General features: G+C 36.8%; 1 protein-coding gene across 2 annotated transcripts in view; it reads right to left on the reverse strand.

Annotated features, from left to right (window-relative positions):
• Positions 1-16,557, reverse strand: part of RPS6KA5 (ribosomal protein S6 kinase A5) — a 69,999-nt gene that overhangs the window by 47,909 nt on the left and 5,533 nt on the right. Inside the window, exons 1-2 of one of the 2 annotated variants that reach the window (XM_064658965.1) lie at positions 13,540-13,558; positions 10,878-10,949 (exon numbers count right to left, since the gene is read on the reverse strand). Coding sequence is in view for 1 of the 2 variants with exons in the window: in XM_064658964.1 (XP_064515034.1) it covers positions 10,878-10,949 (72 nt within the window). In the remaining variant the exon portion in view is untranslated. Of the gene's footprint in view, positions 1-10,877; positions 10,950-13,539; positions 13,559-16,557 lie in introns of those variants that run through there. The other variant, XM_064658964.1, reaches the window with a different exon arrangement.

Here is a 16,557-nt window from a genome sequence, read left to right on the forward strand (position 1 = left end):
GAAGACTGGGGGCAGCCTTGGTTGCAGTGACCAAGATGAGATGGTGGAGTTCAGAATCCTGCATGAAGGAAGTAGGGCAATAAGTAGGATTACAGCCCTGGACTTCAGGAAAACTAACTCTGGCCGCTTCAAGGGTCTACTTAGAGTACTCTCATAGGTTAGGTCTCTAGGTGGTAGAGCAGGTCCAAGAGAGCTGGTTAATATTTGAGTATTACTTCCTCCAAGCTTATGATCAGGGCATCCCTATGAATAAGAAATGAAGTAATAGGGGCTGAAGATCTGCATGGACGGGCAAGGCACTTCTGGCAAAACTGAACAGAAGAAGGAAGTTTACAGCATAAGGAAAAAGGGAAAGGACACTTAGGAGGAATATAGGAGTATTGTCAGAGTATGGTAGAGATGTGTCAAGGGAAGCTAAGGTCCACTTGGAATTAAATCTGTCAAGGGATATCAAGGACAACCAGAAGGGTTTCTTCAAGGACATCAGTAGCAAAAGGAAGACTTGGGAAAATGTGGGCCCACTGCTGAATGAAGTAGGTGCCCTGGTGACAAAGGGTACAGAGTTACTGAACTTGCTTCTTACTGCTAAAGCTATCCCTCAGAAATCCCAGACCCTGGGGGCTTTTTCTTGGTCAAGGATAGGGTTAGAAATCATTTAGGCAAACATGACACCCACAAATTCATGAGCCCTGAAGCTATGCATCCAGTGCTGAGGCAGTTAGCAGATGTTACTGCTAGGCCACTCTCACTAAGCTTTGAAAGGCCACAAAGAACAGGAAAGATTCCTGAGGACTGAAGAAAAGCCAGTATCACTCCAATCTTCAAAAAGGGCAAGAAAGAAGACTCAGAAAAACATAGGCAATTCAGCCTCACCTCCATCCATGGAAGGGTGATGGAACAACTCATCCTGGACCAGCTGGGAAGATGGAAGGGCAGCAGTGCATGTTCTCTACCTTGATTTCAGCATGGCTTTTGGCACCAGCTCCCATAAAATTCTCATATGTAAGCTCAGCAAGTGTGGGTTAGGTGAGTAAACAGTGAGGTGGATTGAGATCTGGCTGAATGGCAAAGGTCAGAGGGCTGTGATCAGTGGCACAGAGTTCTAGCCCAGAGAAGACAGAGGGGATCTTATCAGTGCATACAAATAAATATATTAAGGATGGGTCTCAAGAGGATGGGGCCAGACTTTTTTTGATTGTGCCCAGGAAAAGGATAAAGGGCAACATGCACAAACTAAAAATATGAAATTCCACATGAATATGAGGAAAATCTTCTTTACTTTGAGGGTGACAACACACTGGAAGAGGCTGCCCAGAGAGGTTGTGGAGCCTCCATCTCTGGAGATATTCAAAACCCACTTGCATACAATCCTGTGCAACATGTCCTAGGTTAATCTGCTTTAGCAGGGATTGGACTAGGTGGCCTCCAGTGCTTCCTTCCAATCCCAACCATTCTGTGTTTCTGTAGTAGATACACAAACAGGATGTTTGTATCCTTCACTATGTGAAAGAATGAGTGTTACTTTTGTAGACGTAAATAATTATAATTGCTCAAAGGGATCAGGAGGAAGGAACAATGATGTGGTTGACCTACTTAGATCAAGGTACTTAAGTTCTCTTGCAAAAAGGTCTTAAAAACACTAAACGGTCATGGGTGCAAAGACGGGGGGTTCTCTTATAAATTAACAGCTATGTTAGCAGACAAAAAGCTGAAAGATTAAAAATAAATATTCAGTTTTTTCAGAGAAAGCAGGTCACCACAAAAATTCATCCTGCCTGATTCAGTCATAGATAAACAGTGATGAAGACGATTTTCTTGGTTTAGTAAATTATCCACTGCAACAGAAATTGAAGCTTACTGCTGAAAACTCTACCACAGTATCAAAATAGTAGCTGAAAAAATAAAATGGTAGATAAAATTTCAAACAGGTAGATGTGAATTCACATATCATAATAACATACAGTGTTGAAACTGAGAAGAAAAAAAATAACTGGAGTTACCACAGACAACCCTATGAGAAAACACCAGTAGTAATCAAAAAAAACAAACAGAATCTTAGAACTTCAAGGAAAGTACTGAAGAAATGACACAAGTGTGCCATCCCCCAAACCTTCAACACAAACCCAGAAATCCTTTATGCTGTGGTACAAAATCTTTGTGTGCTTATATCTTGAACGATACACACTATTTTGGTCTCTTCTGTCCCCAGCTCCCCTCCTCCCATTAGAAAAAAATAAGTATAAAACTTAGAAAAATAAAGGAAAGGGTAAGAGAATTCCTCTAATTATAAATGGAAGTAAACATATTTCCACTCTTTATTTAGCCTGAAAAAGTAGAGTACTTAAGAAGATTATATAGAGTTTAGAGAAAAAGAAAATTATATGAAGGTAAGTAAAGACCAAATTTTCATTATTTCTAGGAATAAAATAATTAAGGCAACAAATTAAATCATTAGGTATCAACATTAAGTACATAAAATAAATATGTAGTTAAGCTGTCAGACTACTGCTACATAATACCACAGATGTCAAAAATTCAAAAAGACTATATAAGTCCCTGAGGGAAAGGAAAGCATGGCAAGTGTTGCTAAACACCAAAGAGAATCTCTGGCTCAGGCAGACCCCAAACTGCAGGCTGCTACAAGTTCACTAAGGAAATCATCATTTCATGCCTCTTTTAAGCCACTACGAGACGGAAAACTGAACCAGCTGGGTGCTTTGTCCAACTCTTATAACTACCTTCACATTACTTTCTCAAAAGGAATGCTTAAGTATCTCTAACCTGAAAATACACTAGACCAGAGTATACTGTCCTGATGTGAGATATTGAAATTTTAGTTGGTCTTTAAAAATGCTGTAGCATATACTATGCTTCCAGTAAGCAAACACATGTAACTCCGGATTATTTTCTGGATTTTTTTCCAGACAGGTAGAGTTCTTTTAAACTATCCAATGACTTAGAATCATAGAATCATAGAATCGATTGGGTTGGAAAAGACCTCCGAGATCATCGAGTCCAACCCTTGGTCCAAATCCAGTCCATTTACTAGATCATGGTACTCAGTGCCACGTCCAATCTGCGTTTAAAAATCTCCAGGGATGGTGAATCCACCACCTCTCTGGGCAGCCCATTCCAATGCCTGATCACTCTCTCTGTAAAGAATTTTCTCCTGATATCCAACTTAAATTTCCCCTGGCGGAGCTTAAGCCGGTGCCCCCTTGTCCTATTGCTGAGTGCCTGAGAGAAGAGACCAACCCCCACCTGGCTAGAACTTCCCTTCAGGTAGTTATAGACGGTGATGAGGTCACCTCTGAGCCTCCTCTTCTCCAGGCTAAACAACCCCAGCTCCCTCAGCCTCTCCCCATAGGACTTATGCTCCAGTCCCTTCACCAGCCTTGTTGCTCTTCTCTGGACCCGCTCCAGCACCTCAATATCCTTCCTGAACTGAGGGGCCCAGAACTGAACACAATACTCAAGGTGTGACTTGTGGGTTTTTTTCTACAACCAAGTTCTACTTCATTCAGTATACAGAAGTGATACTGCTCATATACTGAACAATTCTTTTTAAGAAGTTCTTTACCTGACTCATCACACCCCAAGGAATCATGCTTGGCTTCTTTACAGAACTCATTATCTGCAATAAGAGCTTTCATAAAATAAGTTTTCACAACATATCTCTCAAGAATGGCAAACAGACTCAGAATAGGTGAGTGTAAACATCTTTCTATTTTGGGAGACAAAGGCGAGATACACAGGACAATTTCAAGATTGTCAGTATTGTATTGCATTCTCCAACTTTGTAGGCATGAGATCTCTAAGTTGGATTCACTGGTCACCAACTGGTCATCAAGAAATGGATAAACAGATGTAAAAAGATTGTTTTAGTAAAATAGGCACGGGCCACAAATCCTGTCATGATGGACAGGCACAGGTGATCTGAATCAAGGTTGCACAGACCATAATATTGTAACCATAGTAATACTGTTATGCATATGCACAATGTTATTTTCCAATATTGGATATTAACTTATTTTTAGCACCTGAAAAACAGATCCCTACCACTGAAATGACTGTTTTAAAGAAACTGCTTCCAAAAGTAATATTGACATCTTTATAAGGAGTTACTTCTCAAAAAATGTAGATAACTCTTCTGCATTTACTAATGCAACAAAAATAGTGCAGACAATGGCCTTATCTTGCATTTCTCAACTGCTTAAGAAGCAGCCCTAGTTTTCACCAGTTTTCAGCTGAAGCTTGAAACTGAACTTCCTTGTTGCCTCTCTGAAAAGCCCAATCTAGAGCATTAAATACAAGTTTTCTTGGATTCCTAGGAAACAGCGGTTTTATCAGAAATGTTGGAGAACATTACATTAAGCTAAACTGAAATTTTAAAAAAGCCTCATGATTTTAACACTTGGCTACAAGTATCTTTAATCACACTTTATAAAACCATGCAAAATCACGTCTTAAGAGACAGAATGCAGCACATACTACAGCTTTACACATAGCATAGGAGAAAATTATCTCGTTAGTGTAAGAGCTGAAAGGAAATCTCTAGAAACAATATTATTGTTATCATAAAAGAATTTGCAACATAGAGCTTTACCATGGTACAAATTGTTTCTTCAGAAATCTGAAAAGAACTGACAGAGTGATGAGGATTCTCAGCATTTTTGATGAGAATAAATCTTAAGTAGCACTATTTTAATCAAATGACTCATGATATATTCGACACCAGAATCTCTGATATCACCACAAGAAATCTACTTAAAAGACAACACTGCAAAAGCAATTCATTTGAGTGGCAGCAAGGAGAGAGCACATAAGCTAATTGCAATACCCTTACCTGGTAACTGTATTTCTGAAAAGCTTTTTTAATTTCTCAAAGAGAGACATTTTAATGTTCATTCTCATAAAATCTCATGCACATCTCATCTACTGCCAAGGCAGAAATATTTAGCCAGCAATATATCCCCCATAATGAATTGCACAGTCACCAAATATTCATGCCCCAAATTCATTAAAAATATATTAAATGGTAGAAAAGACTATATAATACACAGACAAACACAAACTATGTTACACTGACCTTGCAGTTTATTAAGAGAAATAAAATAAAAATTTAAAGAAAAGAGTAATTATTAGTTGCAGATTTATATGGATATCAGCCTTTGAGATGATTAAGAGATTTCATAACAGCAATTTATACCCAATTTCGACTCAATTTCTGAGACAGAAAAATATAGTTGGGTTCTAAAACTTTCTTTTCACTACTGCCTTTTTAATGAATACAAATTCATAGTAATATATCATAAGTATATATATTCATAAGTATAGATAAAAGTTTACTTAGATATAAGTATTTATATAAGTATACATATACATAGTAATATATCATATCATCATTATAAGCATATCACCATCCTAAGTAACAATTCAGCAGGTCATTAGAATATTCTAAAATACACACTTGCTGAAGGACAATGAATTAAAAATATAAAATATTCTCTGGTTCTTTGTTCTTTCTATATAAATGAAAGCACATTAAGCCACTGCAGCACACCAGCTAATTCTTGCAGAGAAAAAGGCATGCAATTCTTATTGTTTATAGCACATAGGATGGTTTCTGTGGACTTCTAAATCCATCAAAACTTACATTTGTATACAGATAGTTTTTTAAATCAATCTTTTCAAGTGTTACCATACACTACACCTCATTCTTAAATTACTTTTTTACTGTCAGTGTAAAAGTAATCATGAGACAATAAAGGAAAAGGTTCAGAGGTACAAAATAAATTTCATTGTATTCCTGCATGATATATACCTAATGACCTCTTTTCTCTCTACTTTAGATTTAATCTTCCTAAGGAATTTGGAGGAAGAACTCTCACTGTGCAGGTATCTGTCTATATGAATTAAAATTTGGGAGGTGGCAAAGTTAGAAAGCCATATAGCTCTAGCACATAAAAATGGGGGAGAAAGCCAAGCAAAAACCTTAACAAATATCAAATAATGGCATTCTGAACAAGTATTTCCAAATTTTATTGTCTATGACGAAACTGTCAAAAACAAAGCCAATGATGATTAATAAGAAAGGTAAAAAGTGACAGGAGAGTGTAAGTTGCATCTTAAAATATACTTTATATCAGCACTTTGCTTTTGTTCCTGTTTTGCTTTTTTGCCTTTTTTGAAACAGTATTTTATTTATTACAGTAAATAGGTCTAGTAGGCAATACATGCCTAACTTTTTTTTCTTTTTTAAAGCAAGTAAGTTTTTAGAAAGCAGTTCACATATGCAAGACAATCTACCACTGGATAAGTATGACATTAATTTTTAACTATTACAAAAATTAAGGTAAATAATTTTCTTCAAAAATTGTTTTAAAGGTAACTGCATACTGCTGAAGTTTGATGAAGCCAGAACAATTAACCAAGAGCTGCCTGGATCATATTTTTACTTTCTTCTTCCCTTCTTAAATGTAGGATTGTGATTGCTATTCTCTCCAGTTATACTGAACCACTTCTGCCATTATTTCCAGCAGGAATCTTTACTACTATCTCCAATTTAATGTCCAGATTCTTTCAGAGTTCTCTGATGGGTGAATAAGACAAATCTGTCCAGGTCCTTTGACTGAACACAGTTCCCTCTTTTCAGTCTGTTCTTCATACAGAAAAATAATTTCCTATTTCCAAGGCCTGTCTCCAATTAGCCATCCCACCCACCGTTCAGGATACATTCTAGCTGTCCTCAGAAGCAAGTGAAGCAAAATATTTAATTGGAGTTTGGAATTATTTTTAATCACTCACTGATTTTGGCTTACACTCCTAAGCACAGTATCCACACTTCTTTATTTCTCCTTCTTTTATGAGAGAATATATTTTCTTCAATATGATTTGAAAGAACTAACTTCCATTTCATAGTCTTAACTTTATCAGAATACTTTCTAACCTCTTAGATGAAACTTCATTCTGTGTTCTTGTATAACAAGATTTTTGAGATGGCTACTTAAATCTGACATTCATCCCACTAATTTTGTTCCCTTCATAGCAATAAATCCTTCAGATTCTAAGCAACTTCCACATGTAAGGATAATATTCTACCCATGTAAACACTTGAATCAAAAAAATCATGAATAAAACATTCTCTTTTATATGTGCTAGTTAGATTCTTGTTTCTCATTATTTTTTGTCTCCATGAGTGGACTGTAGTTCAAGAGGTAGACCGGATTATTAGTGAACATGCTCAGGAATCACTTGTATTGTCTCTTAAGCACAGTTGAAAGAGTGAATGAAAGTGCCATTTATTAAAGTTGAGTAGAAAAAAAGGAATAATCTATCCACAGAAAAATGCGTGGCCCAGAATGTACTCTGACAGTGTTTTGTTATTTTAAAAACATATTTACAAAGAATGAAGCAAATACGCCAAGTGGGTGTGCATAAATCAACACAGCCACCTTCTCCTGTTGTTCCCTTCCTGCTTTGGGAAGCAATTAAATTGATGAAAAGCAACCTTCTTCTACAGAATAGACACTGGTTTTCTACATCCCACGGAGACAAGCTTTAACTAGATAGAAGGGACAAGATGGAAACATGAATTCAGTGGACAGGAAATCTGAAAATTCCATATTTGCAAGGCTATACAGTAACAGAAGGAGAAGAGTACTTAAATGAAAACAAAAACAGACTGCAATTGCAAAAAGTATATACTGAGTAGAACACAGGCAAGTCAGAGAAGTCAAGCAAGTAATAACAAGCTCCCAGAGCAACAAGTACATTATTAACAGCTTTATTAAGAGTGGCATACTGTCATGTATTTTGTTTTATTGATGGAAAGTGTTACTGATTTCTTCAAGTTTATTTATTAATATCCCTTTAATGCAATTAAAAGGATATAACTCAGACTTTTGCTTTTTTGTCTTTTCTGCAAAACTCAGGTCAAAAGATGAAAGTGTATACTGTGATACTATTTTAATACCAAAAATCAAAATATAACAACATGCCTTCAATTGAGAGTGTATAAGAAGAAATCAGATAAAAAGAAATGTAAGAAATCAATTCAAATTAAAGAAAAAGTAAGTATGAAATTATGCTAAGATATGGCATGTAAAAAACGTTATAACAAAAAATTGCTTCCACAGGAGAAACATCAGCACAAATGGAAACTATTTCTAATAATCTTAAATATTTTTATTTTTAAAACATAAAGCTTAAAAATGAAGTTTTAAATAAACTTTCACTGCTGTTACCTGAAGAGAACCACCACCAAGTCTATAAGAAACTACCACAATTACATATACTGAAACAAAGTATCATCGAATTTAACATGATTTGCACATCTTCTTTGGTTATTCCAGTTGCTTCATAGCAGACTACACTTAAAAATATTGCAATTAGTTTAAGTAGCATGTACAGTCATCACTTAATGTAACTGTGAGGTTTCAATGTGTTCTGCCTTGCGTTACTGTAGGTTGATTATCAGTTTGAAAACACTGCATGCTGCAAAACTCCACAGTGAAGCATTTTAAAACAGCATCACAGTTTTATTTAGTATTAGCTATACTACAGTACTATCAGTAACACCCAAAACCTCAGACCAGGATAAAGTTTTCACTGCCAGAGTAAAGATAACTCTTGTCTCTTTGCTTATAGCAATACCCAGAATGTTTCTCAAGTTAGAAAATTAAACATCCTCAGCAAGAACATCTTAGGAAGGTTGCAGAATCTCTGCTACTGGAGGCTTTCAAGAATGAATCCCCATCAGGGATGAGGCAGGTGCAACTGACTGTGACTTGGGCCAACCAGTTAAGGGTCCTGCTTTCAGCTATGCCATGTTCCTGCAAACACTGACAACTGGTAGATGGTCACTCCCCCAAAAGCAAAAAGAACTAGGTCCATTCTGATCAGGTCACTGGCATTTAATGCTGTCCAATAATTAGCACGCAGCAACCTCTGACACATGTAGCGCACAAGTCTCAGTTGTGATAGGTTTGAGACTGAAAAAAGCTTCTTGACTGCCCTGATGGTCTAGATTTCTGAAGCAAGAACCTCAGGCTATGGTTAAAATTGCATTGTAAAAAAGTGTGGGGAAAAAAAACAACCAAAAACCAAAACAACCAAAAAACCATCAAATACCATAAAAACTACTCTTCCTACAAATGCTATTCCAGAATACCCAAGGAGTCCTAAAGTTGCAGGAGTCTTTTAGTAGACTTCAAACTATTTCAAGAACTAAGACAGAAGATGTTTCTGGAGCAACAAGACTACTAGAGCAGGATGAAGTCAGACAGGCATGCTTTGTCAGCTTTTTCTTTTTTTACTTCACACATACACACAGTGTCAATTCCATTATGTAGCCAAGACTTTTCTGAAAGGGATCACCCAAAAATTATACTGTTAACCTGAGAGAATAGGATAGCTTTGCACTGTGAGCCTATAGATTACCTGCTGTGGTTAAGAGCATCCCAGGCTAAGAGAAATTTGACCAATCTGTTCATGAAGAAGAGAGGGCACGGAAAGTAGCAATGAACGACAGACAACAGTTCAACAGCAGCAAAAGGATTACAGAGGTTTTGCCTAAAGACAGTAGGTCAGGCTACCACTCTGAAGTTGAAGACTGACACTTAAAAACCACCAAAACTTACTTTGTATCCCAAATGCAATAGTTGTAATATTAGGGTGATCTCAGACTAATGGTAGAGGTAACAAAAAAGGACAATATTGTGGTATGGGACAAGTTTTCATATACACACACACACACGTATGAATACAAATTCAGCCAATGTTTCCATCAGCAGAAGAGAAAGACATTTTCACATAAATGCATAATGATTTATAACTTCATTTTTGTCAACTCCACTCAGAAAAACATAGTTGCTTCTACTTATGAATGTTCAACATTTATCTACAAATATTAAAGCTTCCTTGCCTCTACCTCTAACTACTGAAACTTAACAGCAAGAGTTGCATTTTTAAGAATATTAAATCTAAATTTAAAAAAACCCTTACTTCAGAAACAGAAAAATATACTCTTGGGTGATTTAACAGCTTAATAAATTTATGACAGAATCTATATGACAGCCAAAACTGAAAATCAAAACCCTACGTTCTTTTCAGTGATGTAGCAATTTGTGCAATTATGGCCTCACTGCTACTCATTAATGGCTGATAACGCCCAAAAATTTAATATAACTAACGTAAAACTTTTACAGACCTTGATGATAGTCCACCTACATGATCATCCCAATCTGCTCAACAATGCCTCTGATGTAAATACTGACTAAAGAAAAAAACATAATCTAAAAAGAATAAAAGCCATTACTTCTGATCTGTACACAGGCCTTTGTGTATGTCCCTTTAGCAAAGGGGAGAGGTTTTTTTCCTGGTTACAGTCAGTAATCCTACAACATCCTACAATGTGCTGAAACCTACAGTACACCAATGAACATTTTTATCTTAAAAAATACTGGGGTTTGACTAGGGCAGAGAGAGACTTGTGGAGCCAACATCAACTCTCAAACAGATTAGTTAGAGTGGAGCATCTGATTCAATAGTTTACTAACATTACTGGTTTTTTCCCAAACACTGTTTGAAAACTTATTAAAATTATCAAGATCATGCCTTAACTTAGATCAGGTTTTTCACAAGCTATAATAAATTCTCACAAATATTCTTCCATTCTTTTTAAAACAGTGCATTTTTAAAAGTGCTGTAAGTGCTGCAACATGTGCTCTCCAATTTTGCGCAATATTTGTGAGAAAAAAAATACAAAACTGGTATCTTCCTAAGGAATGTTCCAATTACCAAAACCTCAACTAGAAAACAAAATCATACATAAAAGTAATGCTTCCAACATTTAACTTAAAAATAGTGCATCTTACCCCCTGTTCCAAGAACTTTCAGGAGCTCAAAGTTTTCAATGCCAACTTTCTCTGCATGGCCTGTCAAATTTGCTGAGGGAAAAAAAAAAAATCATTTCAGATATGTAGTACATTGAAACATCATTCTGTCATCTTACTGCACGTTCAGTAAAACCAAGTTAGCAGATGAATTAAATAAGCAGCATGAAGAGGACATTCCAGTTGCACATTATATTCGACTTGAAAAGCAAGGGAAAGTAGTTTCCTTGCTGCCATCGGTGTACCTGAAGGTACAAAACCACAGAATAACAAGTGAAGCCCATCTAGTTTGTATACACCATTTTCCATCATATCACTGGGCACCTCTGAAAAGAGTCTAGTTCCACCTTGCCTGTAATCTCCAATCACACAGTTATATACAGTAATCAGGTCATCCCTTAGCCCTAGCACCCTGAGTACTCTCATTTTCTTGGATTATATGGTGCTTGGGATGACACAAACAGAGCTCCAACAGTTGCTGGTGATGTTAACACAGGATTACTAAAGACTCTCCACTACTATCAAGCAGAAACGACCTTGAATCTGCATAATTCACGAGTACGGAAAAATCTAAGCTATTACAAAGATGTTTCATTTGTTGCACAGTTTGGAAAGGTTCTGTTTATACAAGTCTATACCACTTTGAGTACTTTTTTCCTAACCTACACTTCTCTAAGCAGGGAAGTGAAGAGCTCTGTTTAAATAAAGGAGTTATGGAGGGTTGGTTTGTAGTTGTTTATTGGGTTTTTTTCTTTTCTAAGTTGCTTCAAGAAAGCCTTAATCAGTTGCCATTTTTTTCATCTTTCATTCCTATCATAATATTAGCCATCCATTTGCAATTATGTGATCATTCAGCAAAACAGTTCATTCAAATGATCCAGGTTAAAAGCAGTAAGAAAAAAAAAATAACTAAGTTTGATTATTTCTAACCAAGTTAGTTCCCTGATCCAGTTTAATGAGCAGCTACATAAGCAGTTTTACTTGCACAATTAAGGATGCAGCATCAAGCAGCAGAAGCTGCAGAAGCTGGCATGCCTCAGAAATGCCTTAGAAACTTCAAGACAAACTATGTTTAAAGGGTAGTAAAGAGAAAAACTCAGTTTGGATAGGAGATGCTGATATTAACTTACTCATTTCACAGAAATTCTCATTTGGTTTGACATTTCTAAGATACTTTATCAAGACACATGCTCCCTAAATTAGTACCAAAATGTGTAGTTAATGTCTGTTCACAGAACTGCAGTAACTCAACAACTCAAAACAAACCAAAACCACAAAGCTTTTGAAAGACATCCCTCTGCAAAGGATGAACAAGTATAAAAGACCCAAACACTAAATAAATTAAAAAGCAAATTTGTGACTTATTCCAACAATCCTACAAGTCTGTACACACAAACAAAATTCACTTAGTTGGGTCAGGGCAATATTTGTGCTCTAAATGCAAGACACAGATGAAATCTCATCTAAAATGAGATTATTTTCAATTCTTATCATTCATCTTTCTGAGGGATTAATCAAAGTTGGAATAAGTGTGGAGAGACCACTTGAAATGACTGGGAGATCATAAAGTCTAAAAGAGTTTACAAGATTTTTTTCTTGTGTGAACAGTACACATGACAATTTTTGCAAATCTGAGGGAATCAACAAGTTATCCTAATACATTTTAAAAATAAAATAAAAAACCACATACAAAATAGTCAAATTATTATCAGAGAACCCTTACTTTTGTGACCCGTTCCATTTTACTAATGTGTACTAGGCAACACAGTACCACAATCCTTAACAAAGCAATGAGTCAATATGCACCACAGGAGTTGAACTGAAGCTTGCTGTGCTATTTTTCACCGCAAACAGAACAAATAGTCATGCTAATGTTACATCACAGTCACAGCTTAAGACAACAGTAAGGAAGCTGCATTCATGTGCCAAGAAAGGAGTAAGGTAAAGCAAACCCAGACTTGAGTTAACGTCTATTCAATTGGAACATGTCATGTCACAGGAAGCAAACTGTCTTCGAGCAAGTTAATATTACATATTACTCTTCTTAACAGGTACTGAGAATGATACTCAACATACACAGTTCCAAAACATTGTCCTTCCTGCCAGGGACATCAGGAGTCAGGAACTATTCTAAAGAGACATGGGCTAGAGTGGCCACAGTTTTACTGAAGCAGTGGACATCGCTAAAGAGCTTCAGGACACAAAACTTCTCTGGATACTAGCTAAGTAGGTGCTGAACTCAGAATGAGAAGACATTTTTCACTTAGAAATCCAACGATTTGGATCTTCCACGATGGACTACTCCAGAAAGGTTTTACCACCTCACATTCTTTAACAGTGTCAGCAGAAGGCTCTTCAATAAAACAGCCTTCAAGAAAGCAAAACAGTCATTTAATCATGCCATGCTCTTGGAACTAAATAGGAAGACAGAGGGTGGAACCCAGAGAAATGCTGCATCTCCAGTGACATGCTGAAGATTTGTAATGCTGGTTATAGTTGTAAAAAGAGATCAAGTCCTAAACTCAATCCATTAATCTAAACTGTACCATAAACTCACATTCAATAACATCAGTAAAACCTTTACCACTTCCATGAGGTTACGCAATAAAAAGCTGAGTGATATCTAGTTGGAATTACTATGTACTTGTTTCAGCATGAATCGTAATTTTGCACTATCCACTTAATCCCATTTTTACATCCATTTAAGATGCTTAATAGCCTTATCCTAAAAAAAAATAAAATTAAGTGTCTTGAAGGCTATTGTAACATTATTTTCCTAGTAAAAGAAGAAAATTACATCACAAATAAGCATATGATAATTATAAGTCCCACCTCATTCTTTTTGCACTATACTGGGAAAAAAAAGGCATCCCACATAGAAGCAAGATAGGACACTTGAGACAAACTGTCTCACAATTATTCCCTATAAAGCAAGACATAAAATTATCCTTAATTAAAAAATAAAAATAACAAATCCTCAAAGCTATAAGAAAAGGTTAACAACAATTTCCACAAAGTGCTTCCCTTGATGTTGCCACATGGCAATGGCTTTCTCTCTCAGCCTCAGTTGCAGTGCTCTGTCCATCTCTCAGGTAATACTCCAAGTAAAGCAAGCTGAAGAGCTTGTCTGTGCCACTTTCTCATGACATCACGAGAACAGTCCTTTGTCTTCATCTGCTGAAACCAGCTGCAGCACTTCGACATTCTAGCGGAGATGAAGTGCAGTTCCTACAGGACAAAAGTCGTCATACTGACATTTCTTTCAACTTGCTTTCAGAAGCACAAATCTCAAGATTAATTATTCTATTCCCCAGTCACTCCCAGGAACGTGACCGCTTTTGGAGGACCTTTCACCAGGAACGCTTTCTGGAATTACAACACTATTGCAAGTCTGAGAGGCTTTAAAGGATTGCACCAAGACCACCAGTACATTAGAAACAGCCAGAACAGTGAAAGGCTTCTCACCCCTCACAGACGTCCCCATGCTAGAACTGGTATCAGAACCTGACCCAACAACTGCCTGTGCAAACTGCACAAAGACAACTTATGTGGCAAGACTGCAATAGGATGTACATTGGTGCACAGAAAGCAGTTTTGGAAACAGAAAATTTACTTCTCCATGCACTTTTTTGTTCAATTGTGTTGAGACATCAGCTGAAACACACCAAGGAAAGGAACTAATTTTGGACAGGAACAAAAGTACTGCTCAAGTCAACAGGATGAGAGTTTCTCCACAAATAATCTGAAGTTACACATGGCACAGCAATATAAAGGGTGGTTGTACATAAGGGGGAAGCTAATGCATCCTATTGGTGACAAGTTCACTGCATAGGTGCACAATTAGAAAAAGCTTCCATTTACTGATGTTCTACTACAGTCCACACTAATCAGCATTGCACCAACATGGTTAAGGAGGAGAACATGCAGCTGAGAACAACAGGAAGAGATAACTGATCAATTCAGGAACAAATAACGAGGGGAAAGGCCAAGACATTATAGCATCCATAAAAACAAAGAGGAAATAGAGGTACAGATCACAAACATGACCTCTGAAGGTTGAAGGCAAGCAAATATCTAGAAATATCATCATTGTGAAAACAAACCTCTACATGCAGGGACACCAGTGCATGGACATCAGGACTGACATTCTCAGTGCCCTGGAAGTTGGGCAGTCTGTTTAACTCTGGCAAGCAGAATCACATTTCCGCTTGATGGAGGATCTCCAGATGACATAAGAGACAGGACTGTCATCTGCACTGTACCTGACCTTTGAGATGGCCAAGAATGAACTAAGAACTGTGCAAGCTAGTACTGTGCAATGGTTCTATTAGCTTTTAATTGCACTTTTATGATCTTAAGAAATAATATTTCAACAGTGTTTATTTTCAAGTTAAAGTGTGCTCTGTCCTCTGTTTCTAGACTAGATTTCATACAGGTTTTGAAGCAGACAAACAAAAGTAAAGCTTTCTCTACTGAACTAGATCAAGCAATCTTCCAAAACAAGCACTGCCTAAAAGCTGCACCTTGTCTCTGCTATTCTCTTCAACACAAGACCAACTCTGCTGTCTTACAGAGCAGAACAATGAACCTCAGGCAATTTTAAGAAGAATGGAGAAAACAAGAAGGAAAATGAGACAGAAAACATTCTGTAATATTCCGAACTATGAGGTTGCAGTGTCTGGTACCAACATCAACTTGATTTTAACCTGTTACTTCAGAGAATGGTCCATCCCCACTCACCTAACAGATCTACTTAAGTCACAGCAACAAAGAACAGATGTTGTTTTAAAACTCATATGAACACAAACTTGAGTTTATGCCTTATTCAGAGTGAAGAGTGGGTGTTTTTCCTTGAAATTAAGCAAAACTAGCACATTCTTTTTTGGGAAAAAGGGAAAAAAAAGGGAAAAAAAGGAAAATTACACCATGCAACAGAAAGTATACAACTATCATTTGTAAGACACTGAAGAAAATGCATCTAACATGCCACACTGTTTATCTGCTATACGGAGTTATACTTTGATTGTAACCAGTTCCAGCAACTGAGAAGGATTTGTGAAAGGAAGTGAAAGTATTCTACCATACTTGAAATGTGACAGACTATCACCACCTAGTCACACTCAATCGGAGGTTGAAATAAAAAAGTCCAGAAATCCGGGATTAACAACCCAGATTCACAACAGTCTGAACTGGAAAATGCTCCATGTTACAATCCATTCAGATTCAGCAGCAGAAGCCTTTTTCTCTTACAGAGGTGATTTTGCCACTGGGTATATCAATACTGTGAGATGAATCACTATGAGGTCACCAAGATTCAGCCTAGAAGCTCCTCCATGGTTAGCTAGAAGCTTTATGTGCAGTAACACTATACATCACATAACGGCAAAAAAACCCCCAAAACAACAAAATAGGCAAGACGCTAATGAATAAAATTGCTGTAGATATCTAATGCTGAACAGAGCTGAAACAATCAGATATCTAAGGATTGTGCATAGCTCTTCAAACGTGAAATTATATCTAAGTACAAAATATGAATCAACTTTGGTTTTCTCTACCATCAGAAATCAGTACAACACTTTAAAAAAATACACTTTATTCAGTCACAGACCCTTTGGACACAGTGCCAAAAGTAACAGATTACAGACTAATTTATCAACAAAAA

Source organism: Pseudopipra pipra, chromosome 6, assembly GCF_036250125.1.
Source record: "Pseudopipra pipra isolate bDixPip1 chromosome 6, bDixPip1.hap1, whole genome shotgun sequence".
NCBI lineage: Eukaryota > Metazoa > Chordata > Aves > Passeriformes > Pipridae > Pseudopipra > Pseudopipra pipra.